At 36.7% G+C, this 27817-nt stretch overlaps 1 protein-coding gene and 1 pseudogene across 2 annotated transcripts in view; one reads left to right on the forward strand and one right to left on the reverse strand.

The window, feature by feature from the left end:
• LOC120780465 (nephrin-like) overlaps positions 1–17154 on the forward strand; it is a 791640-nt gene extending 774486 nt beyond the window's left edge. Inside the window, exons 9-10 of one of the 2 annotated variants that reach the window (XM_040112743.1) lie at positions 671–793; positions 17045–17154. In XM_040112743.1, coding sequence (XP_039968677.1) covers positions 671–793; positions 17045–17115 — 194 coding nt within the window. In that variant the 3' untranslated portion in view covers positions 17116–17154. Of the gene's footprint in view, positions 1–670; positions 794–14233; positions 14737–17044 lie in introns of those variants that run through there. The other variant, XM_040112744.1, reaches the window with a different exon arrangement.
• Positions 17155–17863: 709 nt separating this feature from the next.
• On the reverse strand, positions 17864–18641 carry LOC120780758 (annotated as a pseudogene).
• Positions 18642–27817: the final 9176 nt, after the last annotated feature.

The following is a 27817-nucleotide window of genomic DNA, read 5'->3' on the forward strand; positions in this document are numbered from 1 at the left end:
TTTCAAGGCCGGAGTTGGGGTTGAAGATGCAATCCGATCTCAAAACAAAAAGTTGCATTGGAATCAGGAAGTACTAAGGCAACTTTTCCGCACTATTAGAAATCCCGAGTCGAAAAAAGTCCGGAATCGACCCAACCTACTATGCAAGCATACAATTCTTTCAAAATATGCTAAGCAAAGCAAAAAAAATGTAATCAGCGCCTCCCTTTCTCTGCTCCCAATATACCCATTAAGAAGATTTCCGTCTTTTTACCTGTATTTAAATCGTTCAGGTTGGTCAAAATATGTACTATTTTAATAAAATGGATATCTTTTCTTAAAATACATGTGGTTTTCCCTGAATTGTAATGAAATTAGTCTAGACCTTGATCTATACTTCATGTTTTTAGTATAATGTATTCCGATCCTCTGGTTGACGGTTTCCACATCAACCCAATGTATATAGATATGTATAGTAAATTTAGCCTCTTCAGTTGAGTTGACTATAAGGTTTTGACGGTGTTTATTGTTACAACTTGAGAGTATAAATTGTTCGGTTACTTACTCTTTTTTTACTTGTTTAATACACAGTTTTGACAACACCTAAAATACAACTCCAGCTTTTATACTTAAAAATTATATCATTCCAATCTTTCTATGTACAATACATGAAATTTACTCAATCTTTTAGGATTAATGTCTACCGTGGAATATACGCCACTTACAGAGTTAGATTATGGAACTTTACTTTGTACCGCTGCAAACAGTATAGGACGTCAAGTATCTCCCTGCATGTTTCACATTATCCCTGCAGGTAAGTAAATTGAATAAACTAAACTATCAGACATGGATAGGTAATTAATTCCAAATTTCCTTCTTGAGCATAGCAAGCAAAGTTTTAGGAAATTAAATTTTATTTTTATCGCAAAGTTTTAGGATATTAGAACTAGAGAACGTTTATCATAGAGAAGGTTCACGATTAGGGATATTTCACTTTTGGGATATTTGCTGTTTTGTATGAGCATGTTTCAGCACACCACAGAAAAATTATTAGCGTGTTTCACCACATTTAACATCAGGGGACACGAAAATAGCAGAATTGAGCATTTTCAGTGTTAAATGAGAAACTCTGCATATAATTTATATACATACGTATGTATGTACGAGGGCTGCTATATATATTTCTGGCCTAATAATGAAAATAGAAATATTTATCAACGAAAATGGTTTTATTGTTTTTCAAAATATTCTTCATCAAGATTTATACTTTTGCATGCGCTCAAACCAATTTTCGAAGCACTTTTTCCACTCCGATTGAGACACCTCCAAAACATGGTTTTTGAATGCTTCAGCAGCTTCTTCTGGCGACGAAAATCGTTGACCACGCATTATTTTCTTGATGTGTGGGAATAAAAAGAAGTCATTGGGTGCCAAGTCAGGGCTGTACGGCAGATGACCCATCAATTCGACGTTTTGGCCGGTCAAAAAGCGCTGGTTTGAGCCGATGTGTGAGAGCTCGCGTTGTCATGGTGCACAATGATTCGTCTTCTCTTGTTCGTTTTTCGAATTTCTCCGAAGACTTCAGGCAAACAAATGGTGGTGTACCACTCAGAATTGACCGTCCTACGTTGCTCAAGCGGAACAGTCGCCACATGACCAGTTTTGCCGAAGAAACAGGCGACCATTTGCTTCGAAGTGCTTCTTCCACGAACAACTTTCGTTGGATTTGGCTCGCCTTGGAAGACCCACGCGGTCGATTGCTGTTTTGTTTCGGGCTCATACGCATAGATCCATGATTCGTCATCTGTGACGATCTTATAAACGTCTTTTGAAGCACCGCGATCGTATTTTTTCAGCATTTCTTTACACCAATAGTCAAATTCACTCAATAGATAGTCAAATTGTGCGGGATCCAACGAGAACAAACCTTTTTAACGGCCAGGTGTTCATGCAATATCGAATGTATGCTGGTGGGAAAAAAGGTATGTTACATGACGGTCTTGCATTATCAGTTCACGTACGGCATCGATGTTTTCTGGCACAACGGCTGTTTTTGGACGACCATCACGGAATTCGTATTTGAGCGAGCGTCGGCCACGATTGAATTCGTTGTACTTGTTTTTCACAGTGCTATAGGATGGTGCTTCATAGCCATACAAAGATTATAGTCCATCGATGCACTCTTGTCGAGATAATCCACGTCGAAAGTTGTGAAAAATGATCGCACGAAAATGCTCACGAAGTAATTCCATTTTTTGGCCGAGATGAATTTTTTAATTCCCTGTAAATAAAACAATTCACGATTAAATGACAAAACGTTCTGAGTGATGTTATGCTAAAAAATGTCAAACTTTCCAATGGAAATGTCAGATTGCACCTGGCCCGAAATATATATAGCAGCCTCCGTATATTTTCTATATACAAACATATGTATTTTATATCAAAGCACACAAGCATGTACGTACAAATTGAACTATTTCATGATGAATTCCTTAAAATCTTTGGGAATATATAATAGTCATGTTTATGTTATTATCTACATATGTATTTAATTAATGTAGGTTTGATAGGATATCTACTTATGTACATATTTATTTGCAGGCCTTTAAAAGTTTAAAGGCCAATCGGTCGCAGATATTCACTTACATATGTAGGTATGTAATTATTTGAGCATGTAAACAAAAAGAACAATACGCATAATGTTTGTAAATTTGTCTACACACAACTATGTATAGATGTAAATATGTACACATATTGTTTCATGCGAAATCTCTGTTGTTCCGGACAACCAATATCCGAAGCTAACGTTTTGTCAAAGAGTCAATGTGTCGAAACACTGATGCGACGACAAAGCGTCACAACATTGTGTTGTGTAAATCCGAGCTGTGCCGAAAAACACATACGAACGAACGCCAATTGTCAATGCTTCTCTTGTCGCTGTAACAGACTCGCCTACAAACCTGCGTAAATATGTACATATCCCTTTCAGACCTGAGAAATTAAAGTTTACAGATTTTAACGCCGCTTCGGACAGTTGCTAATATGACCATCGTGAATGCAATAAAAATAAGAAAAAAATTATCCGAAGAAGGATTCCTTGAAAAAGGACGCGCACAATCGGTGTATTACCGGTCTTAAGGCCATATTATTGAAAGAAAAAGCAGTACGATTTAAAAATCTTATTTCAAGAAAAAAAAAATGATTTTATATTGATGGAATGTATTTAAAAATGATATTCATGTACATTGATTGAAAGCGATCATTTTTTTGTGTGGTACTCCTGAAAACAGTTTTTATTTTTGGTTAGACAGAGAAATACATCGCATTTGGAGCATTTTATTCTAGTTCTGCTTGTACATTCTTTTACGCCGCACATCCGTGGTGTTGTCATATCCATTGCCTCTGGCCAGTGATCATACCGATCAGTACGTACATCAACGGGAGGATCCTGGGGTCTGTTTCTTTTTGCAGCTGGCTCTGCTGTTGATGTGCAATACGGAACAGGTGGATTAATTGGCCTTTCAGTGAATTTGGCCAATACTTCGCCGAGCTCAGATTTTAATATTATTTTTTTCGCCTGCCCGCCTTTAGTGCATCGGCTCTGTACTCTCTCCATGCATTGCATACTGCCATGTCCATCAAATGAAAAGTTGTTTTTACAGCCCATTTCTTCGTTTTTATAAAAATTCTGTAGTATTCCATTGACTGATCAGCTGCGTCGACTCTGCCCATTTTAGCGTTGTAACGCTTCACGATTTGAGGGCATGGTACATTAATGTGCTTTCGTTCCTTTTTGCTCCACCTTTGTACCACTCTAACTGGGTATTTTCCACATTCTGTGGATACAAGCGTAACGCACTTGCTATCGCGCCATTTAACTGCAACTATGTACATTACCTTTCACAAACTGGCTTTGCTCTCCTCTATTCATATTTCGGTCTAACGGGAAATCCATCTTCTGCACAGGCAATCGGTTTAAAGCTATAGTCCCAGTAGCCTTGTAGCCGAGTTCCAGGAGCTTTTCTAAAAGCGGAATCGTGGTAAAGTACTGATCAAAACAGAGAAAACTCCCTTTCGGCAAATGTTTTTTTAATCTGATGACAATAGACGGTCCAACTCCCAAGCCTGTGTCAGAAAAAATTCCTGCTCCTTAGAATTTTTGAAATCGACGACGAGCCCGTTGGAAGTTGCAACAACAAGGTTCTTAAGACCTACAGGTCTCGGTTTATTTTTAACGTATTGCCGCATGGACGCCCTTCCCTTCCATAAATCGAGTATTCCGTCATTTATGTTGCTAGTGCTTGGCATCGAGATCCGACGCAGTCTATAACCGGCTGAATCTTAAACAGTTTGTTTGTCGGGGGCTGTAGAGTATCAAAAAAATGGAGGCTTTTCCTTAATGTAAAGAATTTATCTCCAAACATCGCGTTTCTCATTTGTGCTAATCTGGACACAGGGGTAAGCTAGGCAACCCATTATGATATGGAGTCCATAAAGATTTTTAATATCGGCAGCAGTAGCATTGAGGACACATCCATGCTGAGATAAGTGATACTTATCCGCGAAAAACGCGGCGTTTTGAAAATGATTTTCAGGAAAATATTTCTGGAAATACTCCATGGGTGTACCAACTAAAATATTTCCTTGATGACTTGTTTGTTGCGGTAGCGTCGAGTCAACAAAACCGACGCTCTTCCAGACTTCATCCCGAGTAGATACGCTTGTATTTGCATGACTTACAGTTGGGTCTTGATTAGCTGGAAGTAAAATTTCATCTTCCGAAGAAGTTTCATTACAATCCGACTCGGATGAACCGCCCATTTGCCTATTTGGTTGTTCCAAGAGCGCAGCATCATTTGAGTTATCAGAAATAAAGTCAGCATCGGAATTTTCCAATATTTGGAGAAGTTGAAGCACGTCCTCATCAAGATTCAAATTGAAATGACCTGGAATGACACAATTGTGCGGGTAAATGAAAATGCGAGGTCAAAGCCTGAAGCGCACAATTGTGTGGTCCTTTTTTAAACTTGTTCAAAACACTTAATTTAATTATAATTTCACAATAAGACAATATACAGTTTATTTTTTATTTTTCCATACACATTTTTGCAAAACATCACTAAACTAAAACACTGCACAAAATTTATTTCAATTTACCTTTTTCCATTCTTGACAACACTTAAAAACTTTGCAAATTGTGACAAATATATACAAAAAATCAAAGCAACCGTTAAAAAGAACCGTTAGAAATAAATGGCATAATCATTGCTTTCGGGTCTTAACACGTAGTAAAGCGAACAAAATTTTTTAACATATTTTTAGTCTTACCCGCACAATTGTGTACTAAAGGTCTGAAAGGGATATGTTTATGTGTGAGCTTGCATACATATCGACGCAAATTTTTGCAAGCCGCCTTCACTAATACAGTCAATCCCGGTTATGTGATTATTTATGATTTTTAGCTTTTGCCATCGTCGCGAAAAGACGCTTGTAGGCAAAGGCATGGTGGGGGAGATGTACGAGTACTGGTGTTTGTTTTTATGAATGAAGCGAGTTTGCCTGTTGAAAGTGCGCTTGCGTTCATGAATGAAAATATTTTTTTTAGGTGATGATGATATCAATATCATCGGCATACGCCAGCAGCCGTCCACTCTTATAGAAGATGGATGAATTTACCGACCATAGTGCCAAAGACACCTTCTTTGCCCACCCAAGCATGATTTTGACATCGTGGCGGGGACAGCTCTCATAAACGCGTTCCAAGCGCTCATAAAAGGCATCTTTGGTCACATCGTCCTTCTCTTCCGTCGGGGCGTGGGCGCAAATCAGCGATATGTTGAAGAACCTCGCTTTGATGCGGATTGTGGCTAGACGTTCGTTCACCGGAGTGAATGATAGTACTCGGCGAGGGAGTCTCTCTCCCACCACGAATCCAACACCAAACTTGCGCTCCTTTATATGGCCACTGTAGTAAATGTCACAAGGACCTACTCGTCTCTGTCCTTGTCCCGTCCATCGCATTTCTTGGACGGCGGTGATTGCAGCCTTTATTTTCGCGAGGACATCAACCAGCTGGGCAGCGGCACCTTCCCAATTAAGGGTCCGGACATTCCAGGTACATGCCCTTATATCGTAGTCCTTATTTCATTTGCCATGGTCGTTATCAAAAGGGGGGTCTCTCATCCGAGGCAGTTGGTAATCTTTCATTGGGGGGGCTTTTTACGTGGCGTGTTCCTAACCCAGCGCACAACCCTATGTAGGGGATGTTTCGCCTTCTAACTTTAGCTCGCCTTCGAACGGATGTTCTTAGGCTACCCAGAGGATACTTGATCAAAGACCGGAAGTTGTGAGCTGATTGAGCCATGTGTAAAAGAACCGTTTCTGGCCACTCCTAAGTGAATGGCGATCAGAGAACTTTCCTCACTTGCGTGAACTTCTACGCATGACTCCATCCTCAACTATGACTTCAAGGGTTAAAAAACCGTTATGAAAGCAGGGTTAAGCTTGAGGAAATATTGCCATAAAACTTTGTTAAGATAACTCACGCTTTGATTAATATATTTGGCAATCGTTCTGTTGGAATATAAGAAAAAATTATTTAAATTTTTTGGGTAGTGATATATAATACATTACTACATAAGTAAAATATATTAGTTTTAGATATTATACAGAACCGTGAGGTTAACAAAAGTATTTTACTCTGTGCGACGTATTCCGGGAGAACATTTTTGTGCCAGTAAATGTTGTTGCAGTAGTACTAGATTTAATTGAAATATATCTTAAGCGCTCAACCTTCGCTCCTGAGTTAGGTCTTTCTTAAAGAACAAGTCGACTTTATGGTCACTGAGTTTCTTTTTTCTTTTGCTCCATCGCACTGGTAGGCTGATATCTAAATTACCCTCCATCAAGACTTTGAAGTCGACTTCCACATATGTTCTACGAGATACTTCGTTTTTGTAGAAGCGTGCCGTCGTTCATTGACAGAACTTATGAGTTTGTAAAGTCGATGGTGCAACCAATACCAAGATACTTTGGTTATACTCCAGGGACTCCACTTTCCAGAAAATAGCATAAACAATCGTTGCTTACCGCGTTTATTTTTATCAAAAGACGTCATCATTCTTAATTTTGTGATCGCCCATTCTAAGTTCAATTCAATCGGTGACATAACGATTTCGCTAAAAGGTGACGAAGCTCACATTGTTGTCGTTTGGGAGAGGATTCCCACTTGATCAATTCCGAACTCAGTCGTGCTTAGTTAAGGAAATTTTAATGTAATTATCGTGGACATGAAGCAATAATAACTAGGTAAATCTGTGAAATATAATACATACATGCTTGGCCAGATTTTCGAACATCCGGCTGACTTTACTATATATGATTGGTTCTACACACCGAAGAATTTCCCTGGCTTTAATTCTTGCAAGAGTATAAAGTGTTCGGTTGCAACCGAACTTAGCCCCTCCTTACTTGTGTTGTAATATTATTATTTTTTATACAGTTGTTCATAAGTAAAACTTTCTTTTCGTATCGCACCTAATTGGAATGTTTGGCCTTGGGACTTGTTTATAGTTAGACCGAAAGATGTTTTCACCAGAAATTGAAGCAGTTTAAATAGGCGGATCATATAAGATCATCAGAATCTTCGACATCTGCTAGGTCGTTGATAAAGATTCTTCTTCTTTACTGACATAGATACCGCTTACACGATTATAGCCGTATTAACAACAGCGCGACAGTCGTTTCTTCTTTTCGGATCGTGGCGCCTATTGGAAACTCCAAGCGAAGCCAGGTCCTTCTCTCTACTCTCTCTCTCTCTCTCTGAACTACATCCATCGAATCCATAAATCTTTCGTAAAACCTTTCTCTCAAAAACAAGTCATCGTCCGTGCCTCTGTACCATATAACGGGACGAGAATAATGATAAGCTTACAGGAATATTCTCAATTGCCTACTCAGTCCAAAGTAGCACCTGTTGGCAATAGTTATTCTGCGGTGGATATCGAGACTGAGACGAGTGCAGCGACGGTTTGTTTAATGACGAGAGGTATTTCATTTTTCCCTCACTCACTGACAGACCCATTTGCTTTGCTTCCTTATATCGGGTGATTTTTTAAGAGCTTGATAACTTTTTTTTAAAAAAAAACGCATAAAATTTGCAAAATCTCATCGGTTCTTTATTTGAAACGTTAGATTGGTTCATGACATTTACTTTTTGAAGATAATTTCATTTAAATGTTGACCGCGGCTGCGTCTTAGGTAGTCCATTCGGAAAGTCCAATTTTGGGCAACTTTTTCGAGCATTTCGGCCGGAATAGCCCGAATTTCTTCGGAAATGTTGTCTTCAAAGCTGGAATAGTTGCTGGCTTATTTTGTGAGACTTTAGACTTGACGTAGCCTTCACAAAAATAGTCTAAAGGCGTTAAATCGCATGATCTTGGTGGTTAACTTACGGGTCCATTTCTTGAGATGAATTGTTCTCCGAAGTTTTCCCTCAAAATGGCCATAGAATCGCGAGCTGTGTGGCATGTAGCGCCATCTTGTTGAAACCACATGTCAACCAAGTTCAGTTCTTCCAATTTTGGCAACAAAAAGTTTGTTAGCATCGAACGATAGCGATCGCCATTCACCGTAACGTTGCGTCCAACAGCATCTTTGAAAAAAACGGTCCAATGATTCCACCGGCGTACAAACCACACCAAACAGTGCATTTTTCGGGATGCATGGGCATGAACGGCTTCTGGTTGCTCTTCACCCCAAATGCGGCAATTTTGCTTATTTACGTAGCCATTCAACCAGAAATGAGCCTCATCGCTGAACAAAATTTGTCGATAAAAAAGCGGAAAACACATTTCGAACCGAACACTGATTTTGGTAATAAAATTCAATGATTTGCAAGCGTTGCTCGTTAGTAAGTCTATTCATGATGAAATGTCAAAGCATACTGAGCATCTTTCTCTTTGACACCATGTCTGAAATCCCACGTGATCTGTCAAATACTAATGCATGAAAATCCTAACCTCAAAAAAATCACCCGATATTATACCACTCAAGTGTACCCGGTGCTTTTATTTCGAATGTGCGGGACAACCATTAAAAAAGGTAAAAATAGAGATGCATACATATGTAAATACGTATCTACTGGTTACGAAATTATTCATGGTCCTTCGAGCCATTCCGAATGGCACTATTGATATCGTCTAAGAAAAATAAAATTTTAAAATTTTGGTAACAAATTTAAAAAAAAAGACGGTACAAACCACAAACTGAAACTAAAACAAAACAAAAATCAGTGCAGTGAAGTGCAGTGGCGAACAAAAACAAAAAAAAGCAAGTAAGGAAGGGCTAAGTTCGGGTGTCACCGAACATTTTATACTCTCGCATGGTAAAGTGATAATCAAGATTTCATAATACGTCACTTACATATTTTTCAAATACCGTATTTTTGTAAAGTTTTATTCCGCTATCATCATTGGTTCCTAATGTTTATACTCGTATTATACAAAGAAGGCATCAGATGGAATTCAAAATAGCTTTATATTGGAAGAAGGCGTGGTTGTGAACCGATTTCAGCCATATTTCGTACATGTCATCAGGGTGTTAAGAAAACATTATATACCGAATTTCATTGAAATCGGTCTAGTAGCTCCTGAGATATGGTTTTTGGTCCATAAGTGGGCGGCGCCACGCCCATTTTCAATTTTTAAAAAAAGCCTGAGTGCAGCTTCCTTCTGCCACTTCTTCCGTAAAATTTAGTGTTTCTGACGTTTTTTGTTAGTCGGTTAACGCACTTTTAGTGAGTTTGAACATAACCTTTGTATGGGAGGTGGGCGTGGTTATTATCCGATTTCTTCCATTTTTAAACTGTACATGGAAATGCCTGAAGAAAACGACTCTGTAGAGTTTGGTTCACATAGCTATAGTAGTTTCCGAGATACGTACAAAAAACTTAGTAGGGGGCGGGGCCACTCCCACTTTTCCAAAAAAATTACGTCCAAATATGTCCCTCCCTAATGCGATCCTTTGAGCCAACTGTCACTTTAATATCTTTATTTATGGCTAAGTTATGACACTTTATAGGTTTTCGGTTTCCGCCATTTTGTGGGCGTGGCAGTGGGCTGATTTTGCCCATCTTCGAACTTTTTATGGAGCCAAGGAATACGTGTACCAAGTTTCATCATGATATCTCAATTTTTACTCAAGTTACAGCTTGCACGGACGGACGGACAGACAGACATCCGGATTTCGACTCTACTCGTCGCCCTGATCACTTTGGTATATATAACCCTATATCTGACTCTTTTAGTTTTAGGACTTACAAACAACCGTTATGTGAACAAAACTATAATACTCTCGTTAGCAACATTGTTGCGAGAGTATAAAAAACAATATGTACATGTACAATCCAAACAAAAAAATCAAGCAACAAAGTGCAGTAACCCAAACAGAGACAAAATTGCGATAGAAAAAATTTAAAAATATTTAAACATAATAAAAATCAGTGTAGTACACAAAAATGTAACATATATTCGTACATACACATGAAATAAAAAGATTTACGGTGGGTGAAGTGACAAAAACAAAAACAAATTACATAGAAAATAAAAATACACAAAAAAAAACAGTTCCAACAAACCAAACAAAAGCCAACACAAACCGGGCGCGAACTCAGCAAACAAAACAAAATATAATAAACAACCGGGCGCGAATTTAACAAACAAACAACACTTTCAAGAACCTCGTAAGCAGCTGGCAGAAGGAAATAGGAATTGGAAGAATACGAGCAGGCATAGGATCCATAAAAATACACCCTACAAAACTGAAGTGAGCGTATTAAGTTCATTTAATTTAATTTTATTATGCATATACATATGTATGTAAAAATTTTATGGGCTATGTATGCAATATTATAACGCTAGTAACAATTCCGTTGATTAGTTTAAAACGGTTAACTAAAATTTCGGATTTAACAAAAATAATCCGGTATTATATATATTCACTTATATATACATATGTATATACTTATATATGTAGCGTTTCCATTCCGTTTTCTCGCTCTCTCACCTTTGCAAAAATTATACATATACTATAAAATAAGTACAAGTATACGCAATCATTCGGCATTCAGTCCGCCAAATACATTACAAAACAGGAACAAAATAAATGTATTAACAAAGAGTATACGGGAGCATACAGGGACATTACCCAATTCGCGCGTTCTTCTCAGTGCGAACATACATACATATATTTGTACATATAATCTGCCTGCAATTATACCCTTCACTGGGACTAAATACTAAACTATTAAAATTATAAATTTTAATTAGTGCTCAAAAACAACAGGAACTTTGAAATTTACTAATCATTAAAAGGTGATAAAGTAAATATAATTTCATTGAATTAAATTTATTAAACGGGTAAAAAACTGTTAAACGCAATTAATTAATTTGATGAATATTTGATCATATACACTTGCATATTGTGTATTCTAAGTCCACATTGGCAATTATCCGGCAATACCTCTTGTTCTTTGGCAAACAAAAACAAGCAGGATTGCGTACATAAAGCGAATTGATCTCTTTAACGAGCTCTCAAATGCTTAAGAACAAAAACATAATCATAAACAATTTGTGCATGCTAATGTAAAAAGCGAATTGATCTCTTCAACGAGCTCTCAATTGCACAAAATATAAGTACATACATACATAAGTATATTCTTATGTATATACAAGTCCGAGTATTAGGGTGTACCTAAATACAAAATATTCGGACATCAAATATTTTAATATATAAAAAACGCATTTTAATAGTCATTAAAAATTCAAAATAAAATACAAATGAAAATAATATTGCAATAACATTGCAAATAAATAAATAAATTAAAAATACGTTTTTTACAGATATAATCTAAAAATAAAACAAAAAGAAAAAGTATTAAATTTGTTATACTTTATCGTTTTATTAGAACACCATAAATCAGTTTACACTGACAAAAAATTTAACAGTATTTTAATACAATATACAATTACAAAAATGGTTAATGACGACACAAATCAAAATACACCTGGAGCTACACGTTCAAAACAGGTTGTAAAATTTATTTCCCAAAGTGACAGTTTATTACGACACTGCACTAGATTTGCCGTTTCACCGATTCATGAGAACTCTGAATCGTTATTAGAAATAAAAAGCCAAAACCTTAAAAATTTTTGGACTCGCCTCCAAGCGGCTCATGACGCCATTCTAGATTCTGGCGATTTAGATACACACAATTTCAAATCCCCGGCTTACGCAATATACGAAAACTGCTTCGACCAGTATGAAGAAACGAAAGCTATGATCTCCGATCAATTAAAGCTAATAAAAGCAATTGCACCTACTCCCCACAGTAGAGTAGAGCTGCCACAAATAGACAGTCAACAGGCAAGTTCAGGCATCTACCGCGAGCTGCCCGCATGTGACACAGAAATATTTTATGGCGGTTATGAAAAATGGCCGTCCTTCCGGGACATGTTGACAGCCGTTTACATCAACCCTCCACAACTATCAAAAGCACAAAAATTGTATCACCTCAGATAAAAGACAAAAGGTCAAGCAGGCGAAATAGTCATACAGTTCGCATTAAATGACGACAATTTCAATTTGGATTGGGAAGCTCTAAAAGCTAGATACGAAAATGAAAGAATACTGGTCGATAAGCAAGTAACGACATTAATGAACTTGCCAAAAGTTAAGAAAGGAACAAGTGTAGAATTCATCAAACTAGAATCCACTGTTTCAAATTGCTTGTCGATTCTATCGACACTAAATATTCCCACAGACAGCTGGGACCCAATCCTGGTAAACATGTGCACCGCCGCATTACCAGAAAAGTCGTTACGTCTATGGGAGCAATCGCTTTTATCACGAAAAAAGTGCCCAACGTGGCAACAACTGAAAGATTTTCTCACCACCCAGTATGAAATTGCGGAAAGGTTAGAAGAAAATATAATTAATACTAAGAACATTAAACACGACCAAAACCGAAGCTTCAATAGGCCCTAAGCTAGAAGCAACAAAAATTTAAACAAAAACTTTCACAAAACGCAATCGTTCACATCTGAACAGCGAAAACATACGTCATGCGAACTATGTAAAAGAGGGCATAAACTTAAATCTTGCGAGAGGTTTAAAAGCTTAAAAGTTAACGAACGAAATAATTTTGTCAGGTCAAAAAGACTTTGCACAAATTGCCTGTCACATGCGCATACATATAAAGATTGCAAAAGCAAATTTAATTGCTTCCATTGTCACAAAAGACACCATACAATGCTTCACTATAGCACTTATCCGCTATCACACCAAAAAAGGGCGCATATTAAAAAAACCACGGGTTTAATTGCAAAAGCAAATCCCGAAACCCAAAACTGTAAAAATTGCCAAGAGACACCATGTTGCTCAAAGGCACAAAAAATTCAAACGCTGCACAGCGAAATACAAAGTGGACTAGTTGCAGAACCAGTTTCCACCATACCAACTCAAGTTGAGGACAAATACCTTAATTCAAAATTAAGGAAATTGCAAAAGTTAAGGAAACTTCCAACAACAAACAAAATTATAAAAGATCAGTATTGTGAGCACCTCTCTAAAGTCGCAACTACTCGATCAAATAATGGCCGGTATGTCGTACGACAACCAATACAGCCACAATTTTCTAATACCCCACATAAAGGTAGAAAAACCAAAGTCAGAATTCAATCTGACAATAATAAAAATTCAAATATCTGTCACTTTTCGACCCCCCAGGGTGGCCTTCGCCACTTATGATTACTGACGCAACATTTATGGGAATCAGCTATACAAAGCATCAAATTAATTGCGAATTCATTCAATTTCCATTCACGGCAACCCCCTCGCAAGATCCCTCTATTGTCACAGTCCTAACTCCAGGGCTAAGGAGTACCCACTCTGGTCATATCTGAGCCAGGCGTGGAGATACTATCCTTCAAAAAATAAAATAAAACTGCAACTATCGGCAATATCGCAGAAAAGGCAAATAATCAAAAATTGGTTTAACAAGCCGATGGTAAAGAAATTTGAAATCAGAACCCACATATAAACCTATCAAAGAAACAACCGCAATATAATAACTATGAAAAGCAGAAACAAGCTCATAAATCCGTAAAATATAGTTTCTAATTGTATGCACGTAAAAGCATATGTACATACCATTAACTAAGTATGTTTAAACCAAAGCCGTTTCCAACATTTATAGCATGTGTTTTGCGCCCTCGGCTACTCTACCAGCAGTATGCGGAAATACTTGCAACAGCATAAAAGTGTAATACTAGGCAAAATATTCGCCTAGGGGGCCCAGGATGATTAAATGAGTTAAGCATCCACCCACTTTACCCGGAAAAAACTGGCCCATCCTAATAAAGCAGGGCAATTCACCACAGTTCGCAACCCATTACCAATACAACTCACCCCACCAGTACCCACTCAACAAAAAGGAAGGGCAACGGGAAGGCAGATTCATTCGTTCTAAGCACTTCGTTACATACAATTCGTCACATATACTGCGAAAATCAACTCTCCGTTGACAACACCCGTCCCGCGCGCGATATTAAGCTTTTCGGCTCCTGCGATCTGGCGCGCTATCGATATACGCATGTTTAAGTTGGTTACCCAAATAACTTAAACATTTAATCTTAATAAAATAACATTTGTAAAAATATTAAAATTTCTTAATAAATTACATTGTATTATACCACTCAAGTGTACCCGGTGCTTTTATTTCGAATGTGCGGGACAACCATTAAAAAAGGTAAAAATAGAGATGCATACATATGTAAATACGTATCTACTCGTTACGAAATTATTCAATTGGATTTCCAATTTTCAAAACCAATTTATGTGGCAGCAGTTCAGAATTATTTAAAGAATTTAGAAACTTCTGGTGATAATGGGCTGCATCTTCATTATTATGTACCGACCATTCACGAAAATTTTCACTTCATCATGTGGATTACTAACGATAAAAGTAAATAAATAGGTTGTCAAAAAAGTCTTGCGGTATTTTCGCTAGTTGGCGCTGAAAGCGAGTAGTTCTAGTTTTATTCGTCGCATCGGTCATGCTATACCTTTTTGGAAAGCTCATTTCACGCGCTAACACGTGTATGATTGATTGTCGTTTCTTTTAAGTCGCATACATGGAGCAAAATAAAGAGAAAATACGGCATATTTTACAGTACTACTACGATAAAGACAAAAATGCATCTCTAGCCGCCAATAAAACCGTTTTTCATACATGCTGCTGTTAAGTTATGCTCTCCGCATGGTCTGTCCACCATTTTTTTAGTTACAATATCAAACAACATCGAATCGTTTTGTTGGTTGAGCAGTTCTGCAATTATAACACTATCAATCTCCTTTGGCTGGAACAGCAAATGACAGTGAGGTAAACCTCGTTTCTGCCACTCCTGCCATATAACATTTTACTTTGCAGAATATTTTGTCTTTCGAGAGATGAATGTATTGGTCAGCCCTTAGTCTTTGTTAATTACGACATATATAATTCAATCTTTCTGATATCATTTTTGCCATCATATTGACAATATATTGACTAAATAAGTCACTGTAATAAAGTAATGGATTGATTCAATTGGCTGTAATCATCACCCTACAGGGTTAGTCCGGAAAGTAATAGGGCTAAATCGATTTAAAACAAGTGAGGAAGGGCTAAGTTCGGGTGTCACCGAACATTTTATACTCTTGCATGATAAAGTGATAATCGAGATTTCATTATCCGTCATTTACATATTTTTCAAATACCGTATTTGTGTAAAGTTTTATTCCGCTATCATCATTGGTTCCTAATGTGTATATGTATTATACAGAGAAGGCATCAGATGGAATTCAAAATAGCGTTATATTGGAAGAAGGCGTGGTTGTGAACCGATTTCAACCATATTTCGTACATGTAATCAGGGTGTTAAGAAAATATTATATACCGAATTTCAGTGAAATCGGTCTAGTAGTTCCTGAGATATGGTTTTTGGTCCATAAGTTGGCGAGGCCACGCCCATTTTCAATTTTTAAAAAAAGCCTGGGTGCAGCTTCTTTCTGCAATTTCTTCCGTAAAATTTAGTGTTTCTGACGTTTTTGGTTAGTCCGTTAACGCACTTCTAGTGATTTTCAACATAACTTTTGTATGGGAGGTGGGTGTGGTTATTATCCGATTTCTTCCGTTTTTGAACTGTATATGGAAATGCCTAAAGAAAACGACTCTGTAGAGTTTGGTTGACATAGCTATATATATATAATTTCACTTTAATATCTTAATTTATGGCTTAGTTATGACACTTTATAAGTTTTCGGTTTCCGCCATTTTGTGGGCGTGGCAGTGGGTCGATCTTCGAACTTAACCTTCTTATGGAGCCAAGGAATACGTGTACCAAGTTTCATCATGATATCTCAATTTTTACTCAAGTTACAGCTTGCACGGACGGACGGGCGGACAGACAGACGGACGGACGGACAGACAAACATCCGGATTTCGACTCTACTCGTCACCCTGATCACTTTGGTATATATAACCCTATATCTGACTCTTTTAGTTTTAGGACTTACAAACAACCGTTATGTGAACAAAACTATAATACTCTCCTTAGCAACATTGTTGCGAGAGTATAAAAATTGTAATTGAAAACATATGTAGATGTGTACAAAACTATATATGCGTATTGAGCAATGTCAACATTGTTCAAATGTAAACAAGCGCCATTGAAACAAACGTCAAAAGAAAAATTTATTGGATTGATTGAAATAGGAAAATAGGTGTGTGAAAATAAACAAGCTATGGATGACGAGAAATTGATTGCTTTGGTTGAGAATGAAAATGAGTTATTTAATAATAGCAGTCCGTATTATGAGCTGCAATCAAGGAAAGATGTCTTGTCGGCTGAAATCGAGAGGCAATGAGGTTCCTCAAGCCACATATTGTACCACGGCCGTAAGTTTTAGTATATAAATTGAATATATGTATGTACATACTTGTATTTGAAATAAAAACTTAAATTTACAGGGTTAGATTGTCACAAAATATTTGTGAAACCGCAGTCACTGATCAGGGTCAGTTGCAGTCATCAACTGTAGACACCCGATTGCAGCCACATGGACATGCGCAGGAGGTGGAAGTGCCATCACCGCTATGGCCCTTATCGCCTATAAGTCCAATTGTAATATCGCTGCCGTCGCCATCGCCTCCTATTGCCGTGGACCCATCCCCGTCTCCTTCCGCATCCACCTCGCTTCCCTCACAATCCTGCTCTACGCAGGCGGCTACCCAAAAGCGGAGAAAGCGATGTCAATCTGGGTCAACTACCAGCGAGGTTGACGAGAAGATGATAGAAGCGATCGAGATTTTTAAAAATAAATGGTCAACACAACCAACCCAGCAGATCCAACAACAACAATCAACAAGTCCGGCTGTGCAATCATTCAGCACTTTAATCGTGTCCATTTTAAATAAAATGCACGACGAAAAACAAACAAGGGCAATAGAGAAAATGCTGCAAGCTGCGTTTGAAGTGCAGAGAGGAGATTAATAAAATGTTAAGTTAATTTAATATAGAATATACATATAAATGAAGTATTTATTTTTTAATTATTATTTTAGTTTTATTAAAATTAATTAATTTGTTATGTAAATAATTCTGAACATATGCTTTTGTTTTTAATTAAAAAAAAATTAAATAAAATGAAAATAATTATGAATTGATGAATTGAAAAAAAAGGTATTTATTTCTAATAAGGTCCTCTAGGAGCATATGGTCCTCCTGTAATAGAGTCTAAATTGTTCTGGAATGGTACCTTCGTTTCCTTTTCCTTTACCTTCCTTCATTTAGTTAGTAAGTCTCTCCCGTAAGTTAAACGCATTTGAAGGACCTCTACGCACCGAAGTTCGCATTGGTCGTAAAGAGTTGTTTTCATTTTCCCGGCGCCACTCACCGGCATGAACAATGTTTTGTCCTTCCACTCGATCTACATAGTTCTCCGGACAATACCAGCGATTGTGGTCATTCAACATTATAAAATTGTGTAAGGCTATGCAAGCCTACACAATATTTTCACAATTTTCTGGATTACATTCAATCGTTGTTTTCAAAATTCTCCACCGAGCAGTCAATATACCAAAGGAATTTTCTATGACTCTACGAGCGCGTGACAATCGATAATTGAAAATACGTTTCGTGAGTGTTAGATTAGCTCCAGGAAATGGGCGCATTAAATTATTTCGTAGTGGGAATGCAGCATCTCTAACGAAAAAGTAAGGAAAAGGTTCCGGTGACACGTCAGACAGTGGCACAGGTGGTGGCAAAGGCAGAGTGTTTTGTATTAATGCATGACCAAATGGAGTAAGTCGAAAGATTCCTGCATAAATAATAACAGAAATCCATTATAATGTTAAACAATTTAATATACAGTACCTCCGTCACTTTGACTTACATAGCTGCCAATACTAACTGCTGTGAACGTATATATTTTGCATCACATACAGCCATCAAAACGATGCTAAAGAATTTTTTATAATTGTAAAACATCGAATTGGAATTGGCCGGGCACTTAATAGCAACGTGCTTACCATCAATTGCACCGACACAATTCGGAATGTTCCACATATTATAAAAATCATTTACAATGTCCTCGTATTGAGACTCTGTTGGCTCGCTTTCATAAATTGGGGAACGTAGCTGCCAGATTACTTAACACGTCTCTAATATGATTTCACGTACTGTTGACTTTCCTAACTTATAGCTCCATGCAATGCTCTGCACCGACACGCCTTGTGACAAATAGCTAACAATTGTAAGAGAAGCACATATGTATATACATGCATACGTATATTAATTTGCAAAACTCAACAAATCAACTTACAGTAATACCAACGAGAGCCTTTCCTCGGGTCCAATCCGTAGGAAGGAAGGCAGTAGTGTTTTTAGAACACTTAATTTGAAATGTATATAACTTATCTATTTCTGAATATTCCAAATAAAAAAGCAGATCGAATATTTTGTATCTGATTTTTAGAAAGTGCAGTAGTCTTAAATAGCTTTAGGTATATACAGTATCCGACAAAACTATGTATACCTTACCACATTTTTTAATATTCTTCGAATATTTCTTCAAAGTGTTCAACAATTATTTGTGCGCAGTGTTTCTGTGTGTAAATAATTTTTATAAATATCAGTAAATAAATTTAAGAAACGTAAAGTTTCATAATTTTAATAGCAATAAATTGTTTTATTCATCAATACTTATAGCTTTTTATTTAGTGAAAGGCCAAAATCTAGAGAAATTAGCGTTAACTGGCGAAAATTTATTGTTCGGAAAAAATATGATCAAAAGTTACAAGAAAAATGGTTAATTAGAGATTGCGCCAATATAAAAAAAAAGAATTTTAAGAAAAAAATTTAAATTTTAAGTGTGCTTGAATTGGTTGTTAATAGCAGCCACTTTTATTTACAACAGGATAACGAGCCAAACATATATCTTATCTTGTACGTGAATGGTTATTATACAATTAAAAATAACTCCATAATCAGTAGGCATTAATCCTATTCAATATATCTGGAACTTTTTGAACCCCGTATTCGAAAACATCGAATTTCATCAAAATAAAGCCAAAAAACTGGATCATCGACTTAGTGGAGCATACGTCGACGTCTAGGGACAATAATTGCAACAAAATGTAGTCCAAAAACCGCTAAAATTATTGTAATTATTTTTGAATTATATAAATAATCATACGTACGTATGCTTTTTTTGATATGAATTAGGCGCATTTTAAGCTTTAGCATTATTTTTTTTTATTTGTGTAAGCAAAAAAAAAATATTTTGATTTGCTATATTTAATGTTAAATATACATCTTTTGAAATGGATAAAAAAAAACTATAAATTTATTCATTTTATAGCACATATTTGGTTCACTGTATATATACATTATATACGAAACCAAAGATAAAATGATACGAAAAACGAGAAGAAACCATAAGAAACAAGTAAGGAAGGGCTAAGTTCGGGTGCAACCGAACATTGTATACGTATACTCTTGTAACTAGGATTAGAGCCAGAGAAATAGAAGGTGTAATACTACAATGACAGCCACAGAAAAACGAAAACCATTATAAGTATGTAGGGTCGATACAACCAATTTTATTTATTTCTCCCAATAACATACTATACTTTTAACATTCCACATACTAAAAACTAATCATATAAACTAAAGTTTTCGCTCATATTTATTCATTTTAAGACCAAATATGCTCTGTTCTGAGCACAATACGCTCTCCATTTTTTATTGAGATAATTAATATATTGGCCGATATGTATATCGGACATAAAGTCACCTGGAAGTTCGAAAAATTTTTTATTAAGTATATGAGGACTGTGGGAAGTATTGATCCGATAAAAGTTTTTTTTAATACACAGAAATACTATTGTAAAGAAAGTATTCTGCCTAAATTTCAAAAAGTCAACCATACATTCTGGGGTCCAAATAATCGGTATCTAGGGCCTTGAACATTTTTGGTTGGATTTGAACAATCTTCGGTCAAAAGATGGTATACATCGAAGGCATTATTCGTGCAAAGTTTTGTCCCGTTATACTAATTGAAAAGTGAAAGAATCAAGTGGAATTTAAAAATGTGCTATATGGGAAGTAGGTGTGGTTGTTGTCCGATTTCATCCATTTTTGTACTGGCATAAAAAAGTAGAAAAAAACAAATTTTATCGAAATCGGTCAGTCCGGTCTTGAGATATGGGATTTCACCAAAAAGGTTGTGCCACTCCCATTGTCCCATTTTCACACCGGCTCCTATAAAGCCCTCTCATATCATATCGGAGGTAAAATTTTATAGCTTTGGCCTAATTAGGTATTGATTTATTGCGCTTTAGGAGTTTTAAGCACTTCCGTTAAATGGTGGAGTGAGCGGGGTTACCTTCCGATTTTATCAATTTTCACACTATCGGTAGGCTTCGGCAAATTTAGTTGCTGCAGCTTTAGCGACTTAGGAGATACCCCTTGTTTGTTTTCAACAATTTTTTGCCCACAGGTGTCCTAGGATCCCCTGAGCTAAATGACAGTTTTATATCTTAACTTAGTGCTTAGTTATGGCACGTTATAAGTTTTTGGGTAATAGCGATTTATGGGCGGGGCAGTGGTCCAATTACGCCTTTCTGCAAATTCATAATTTTTTTTGGACTAAGGAACCCGCTTACCAAATTTCTTCAAGATATCTCAATTTTTACTGAAGTTACATCCTGCGCGGATGGACGGACAGTCACCCGGATTTCAACTTTTTTCGTCATCCTGACCATTTATAACCCTATATCTATCTTGATTATTTTTAGGTTATACGTAGCAACAGCAAACATACATGTGTGGATATTGACCTACAATATACAATATGGGCTTATACATATATACCTAGAATTTCGCATATATTTACATAAGTTCACAATGGTGAGGTAAAGTATCAGTGAATAATTAGCCTAATATTAGAACGAAAGCCAATAAAACGAAGTTCAGCAAAATATATATAATTTGCGACAACTCTAAAAAATACATATTAACACCTTATACATAAAGATATACTAACACCCCTATTCTGTGCACTTGACAAATTAATAAAATGTTGAAAATTAACTCAAATATTTATCAAGCGAGAAATATTTTGGTATTCTGTGTCAATCGTGATAAAAGTAAAAGCTTCAATTCGCAAAGCTTTTCCCCACACGTGTGGGAAACAAAATAATGTAAATAATAACAGCTGATTTCTATTCAAATTATATTGACAGCAATATACGTGCAGAAATTTTATTTCTCCTCCCTTCACCTTCACAATAAGTTTTGCTACAGCCCGCACACTTCTCGAAAGGAATGACTGACTCGTGGGCAAGTTGACTTTGTTACCTACACATTTCTGGTATGAGCCGTGTCCAAAGAAATTCAAAGCCGCTAGAACCCTTTCAGTTAAAGGTAGTGACATTTCCTGATTATCGTGTGGGGCTAGTTCACCAATTAGGCGACGGGAAATTTCACGAGTTATGTAATCGAAAATTTTGCACAAAGGTATTCTCACTCAAAGAAAATGGACGCATAAACATTTTAAATGCCGCGCGCGATTCCAATTCTCACAATTTTCATCTTCGTTTAACAACAATAACAAAAGTAAAATATCTTCCATTTTCTCAACAAGATGCACAATCAGATATTAAATTCATAACGAGCACTGTCAAGAGCATTTGACATCTTAACAACTGATAAAGAAAAGAGCTTTTTATTTCAGACACAAATTATAAATATATTGAATTTGTCAAGTGCACAGAATAGGGGTGTAATACCCCTTTTCATTGGCAAACAAAAAAAAGCAAAATTGCGTACCTAAAAGGAATTGATTTCGTTTAATCCTAGAACCGGAAGTTGAGCACTCAGTGTCCAATCATCTGATTGACTGATTTTCTGGTATTTAATTTGATCTATTTTCAGCATAATGATAAACTATAATTTTAGTAATAATTTGAATAAATTTTAGGTATACAGCTCTTATAATAAGAAAGTAAGTGCGGTTTATATGTGAGTACACTATACGTTACTTGGGGCACTCAGTGTTCAAAACATTTCTTCATATATTTTGTATGAATGAGCGTAATTTTCTAACGGTGATAATTGTGCATTCCTAATTAATTTCAAGTACAATTTTCAAGTGAACAGTTCGTTTTTAGTTATGACAAATACAATTTTTTGAAATGTATGAAGAATTGGCGATTCACTTGGCCAACTTACGACGTGAATTGACGGAAGAAGAAGAGGAGAATATTTCAAATTGTTTGAATGCTAATGATTGCGATGATAATGATAGAGGAGGAGAACTAAAATTTGGTAGTGATCACGAATGGATACCCAGTGACCAATCGGACTTCGGAGATTGTAATTCTCAGTTCATTAGAGAAAAATATATCCACGAGGAGGCTGCTGTAGACCCTGACGAAAACATATTTGATTTGTTAAAGACTGCTATACTTTTCATGTTAAAAATATTTTTCACAAAACGAACATGCCCTTCCAAAGAGCAGTGATGGCACTGCATTGATTGATTGAAGTGTTCCTTCCATAATTTTAGTATGTTATGGGCATCGTTTACTAGATCACCTCTTTCTACAAGAAAGACTACTCTACTGAATTGCTGATAAGTGCTCTCAGAGAGCAGGAGTGCAAATTAATAACTAACTAATCCAAATTTGGATTCTAATAAACTCACGAATTCCTCGAACAATGAAGATGAACCCTTTTTATACTCACGCATCATCTCATGCAATAGAGTATAAAATTTTTGTTTGACGGAAAACCGACGAAACGCAAAATGTTGATTATTCATTAATATTTATTTTGTCGCCTTCAAAGCAATCCCCATTAGATGTTATACACTTATGGGGGTATTCTCATGTAATCACTTCGAAAAATCGTTTTTTTTTACATTTTGACAGTAAAATCTATTGAAAACATGCTGTGAAAAATGCAGACCGAAATTCATAGTATTTGATAAGTTACAGCTCATAGTCGCCGACGTGTCGTAAGCGACTATCTACCAGGCGCCATGACAAGTCTGCATTTTTCTCGAATCATCATTTTCTGAAACTGCCATGGTCCTAAAAAAAAGTATTCAACCGATTGCTTTAAAATTTAAATATGTTCTTCTACTCATTTATAGTTATCGTCCCTACCAGAATTGTTTATTTTCGAAAATATTTTCATGTTATTTTTAAACGATTTTTAACGAAAAAAAACAAGATTTTCGTGACTTTTTTTGAAGTTCGACAATTGTTTTTTTTTATAAAATTGATTATATTTGGTGGGAACGATAGCCGCAGAACTACTGAATAATAATCCATTCGATTTTTTTATTTCAGACAACATGAACAGCCGCTATCACCATGACCAGTGAACTACTTTTTTTGTTGGGGACTACTTTGATTTAAAAAAAAATATATTAAAAATGCCAAAAACGAAAAAAAATTTTTTTTTGTACATTTCAAAATACAAATAAAAATATACTAAAAAAGCAAGTGATTGAATTTTGATGTCGCATAAAAAAAATGTTCCTAAAAAGTGGTAAAATGTATGCGTTCACATGAGAGTACCCCCTTATGCCAATGAATTATACGGTCCTCGAAACACTTTTATAGGTGCCTTCCAGCTTTTTGAGCGAATTTTGTTTTACCTTTTCCATTGATTACAAACGGGTTCCGCCGTATAAAATCCAGGAATTGTTCTTCCTCAAATCCGGCACGAAACTACGAGTATCGAAAAAAACAAACATGAGTATCACCTTAATTTTTGAGCGGCTTTGGCGTGGTGTTTTGATTTCGGATCGTTTTTTCCCCCTCCATTTCGATGACTTTTGACATGTTTTGCATGTCAAACTCATAAACCCATGTCTAAGCAGCAGCCATAATTATATCCATGAATGTGGTATCGGAATTGCATTTGTCATCGTGAAATCACATATCAAAATTTAGTACTAACAATCTTAATGTCACAATCACAATGTATCATGTGAAAATGGACTAAATCGGACAACATCCACGCCTACTACCCAAGTTTAAAATCCACTTGATTCGTTCAGTTTCCAGTACAAAAAACAAAAAGCAATTAATGTAACGTGACAAAACTTTCCACGATTAATATCTTTAGCGTATCATCTTATAACCAAAAATTGTTGAAATCCAACGAAAGTTCCTAAATACCGAATATTTAGACTTTGATCGAAAATGTCTGTCAATGTGTGATATAGTATATAACTGAAATTATGGGATAATCCTTCCCTTACAATGGTATATATAATAATTATTTCCCTGACTTTGATTGTTCAAAGATGCAAGAGTATAAAACTTACTTGTTTATTCGATATTTTTATCCATTGTAAAAATCGCACCATACTACTGAGGTATACCGACTTAGGCTGAGCCCACACCGGATTAGTCAAAAACGTCTTTGACTAATAAAACACAAAAACATCTTGTGCTCTAACCCACACCAAGCGAAGCACAATGCGACATTTTCTCTTTTGTCTCGCTTGGTGTGCATTGAAATAAAACGAAAAAAGAAGAAAGCGAATCAGTTCTTGCAAAGATGTCGTCGGTTTTGTAATTATATAATGGTTGTCAAAAAAGTCTTGCGGTATTTTTATTGATTTTTTTTTATTGAAATTGAAATGAATTTTTGATGACTCATGCCCAGCTCTTGACCGATGCTACGGCTGCTACTATGCCGGTCTCTTTCGACCAATTCAGGGATTTTATCGCAATTTTCGACAACAGGCCTTCCGGAGCGGGGCACATCTTCGACCACCTCTACACCAGAACAAAAACGTTGAAATTATTGTTGTGCGGTGGAAATGGAAACTGTGTCGGGTCCATAAACTGCACAAATTTTATTTGCCGGATTGAGATGCATTTTTTCCCTTATCGTAGTAGTACTGTAAAATACTATAACTCACGAACGACTTAAAAGAAATGACAATCAATCAAACACGTGTTAGCGCGTGAAATGAGCTTTCCAAAAAGGTATAGCATGTCCCGATGCGTCGAATAAAACTAGAACTACGCGCTTTCAGCGCCAACTAGCGAAAATACCGCAAGACTTTTTTGACAACCTATTATTAGGCTTCTTGCCTCGATCAAAAACACTAATTTCTCCTCCCAATGTTCATTTTAACAACTTGTGTGCAGAATAAAAGCACAAAGAAAATGCGTAATTTTGACTATGAAAACCAACGGTTCAGCTATAAGCAACGAAACGTGTTTTTCTGTCGTGTCTTGTCTGTTCCATTCGGTGTGGATTGCGCCGTAGCTCAGCATGTATGGATCAACAACAAAGACGGTTTTGTCGCATTTGGTGTGCGTTGGCTGTATGAAAATACATAAGAAGTTCGACAACAGCTCTTCAAACAAGTCAAAGCACGAACATGCGTTTTCGTTTCGTCTTGTTCGGTGTGGGTTGTCACATATGAAGCTATGGGCAGTTGCGTATGAGACAAGAAAAACTGTTTTGACTAACTCGGTGTGGGTTCAGCCTTAAGCAGCTGCTGTAAACAAATTGGTTGACACAACGCTCATATTTGGTATATAACTTCAAGATTACAAATTCCTGGTTCACATGTCACAGTGTATATCTCCTAAGCAGTTAAAGTTAAAATAGCCAAATGAGCTCAGTGTAAATCTTATTTGAATCCCTACTGGCAGAGTGAAATAGATTTAACCGGTTCGTTAAAAATTTCTAAAATTGCGAAAAATCAATAAGTAAACAGAAATTTCAGGAGATTGCTGGTGTCAATTTGGGCAATGGGCGTATCACTTCCCACATCTAGGTGCCCCAAATTTCCGTACCTACTAAACCGATATCTACCAAATTTTAAAAATATTATGCTGATATTCCTACATTACACTGTGAAAATGGTCAAAACCCACAATTATTTCACGTATTACACAATTTTAAATCCTACTTGTTCCTTTCACTTTCAAGTAAACAAGCCAAGAACCAATCACTGTTTCCGGATAAATCCTTGCATGAGAAGAGCCTGTGTGTTATCTTCAGAAATTGTGCTCATCGGACCAAAACTACTCAGGCTCCAAGATGCCCAATGCGGACCACATCTTGTTGCGAACTTTTAATCGAAAATATCGATCAATATGAACTGAACTTTAGAAATTTGCAGGGAATCCTTTCGAATTGAAAGATCGTGTTTTTGTAATAACGGCTCATCTTTGTGCCGAGAATGATTAAAATCGGGTAAAAACTTGCTCTAAATCAGGGGTTTCAAAAATTTCACAACCTTTAGTCCGTATACAGTTTTGACGGAATGTGAGGTACCTTAATGAAACTCAGAGAGTATCTGAAATTTCTCAAGCCTTTTTGAGATTTTGATATTGATATATAAAATTAAGAGTAACCAATTGCCTGAATTGAGTTACTTAACATTGCAGAAAATTCTAGCGAAAAAGGAAACGCGTGCGATCTCGATTCTGATCTAATTACAATTAAGATCTTTTTTCAGTTCATTTTCGACGACTCGTCCCTGTACCCACTTCTGCGCTGGTAGTAGTCTTCGTGAACGTGTAGGGTGCAGCCAATTGGTGCGCTCCTGAAGGCTCGTCAGATATATTTTAGACCACTGTTGCTTGAGACAGCAAATAAGTTGCCATCTCTCGCTGCAACGAATTGCGTCCGTTGTCACTTGTGATGGTGGCAGAGCTCACAGAGGACAACCGATTAAAAAGTGTGCTGGAGTTACCGTTTCTCCGTCGTTGGGGTCCCGGCTCAACGGTGTTAGGAGGTGCGAATGCAAAATGGCCACCACTTAGGACAGTAGCGTTGAGAGCTCTTCCGTCGTGAGTACAGCGTTGCTGAGTGCGCGAACGACCAAATACTTGGCGCCCTTCACCGGCGCCTCCAATAATAAAATAAAAAAATTAGTAAATAGGTCCGAGACTAGTTCTCAATGTACTGCTTCTGAAGTGAAACAAATGAAAACTGCTATATAAGTTTTTACGGGTGGTCGACCACGTATTTTTGAAGTTGTGTATGTACATGCGACCACAAAAATCTATGATACATATCAGAAAGGGTCGTAATGCTCGAAGTCTTTCAACTGGCAAATTTCCCATTATTTGGGTTTGCAACTTCGGCTTGTAATGAAAACAAGGTGACCAATTATTTACGGTTCTACTGCAAGCTTCTCGGACATTAATTTAGCTCCAGCGTGGTAATTTCAAGGGCTGTATATGGGAGCGGCG

This window comes from Bactrocera tryoni, unplaced genomic scaffold (genome assembly GCF_016617805.1).
Source record: "Bactrocera tryoni isolate S06 unplaced genomic scaffold, CSIRO_BtryS06_freeze2 scaffold_25, whole genome shotgun sequence".
NCBI lineage: Eukaryota > Metazoa > Arthropoda > Insecta > Diptera > Tephritidae > Bactrocera > Bactrocera tryoni.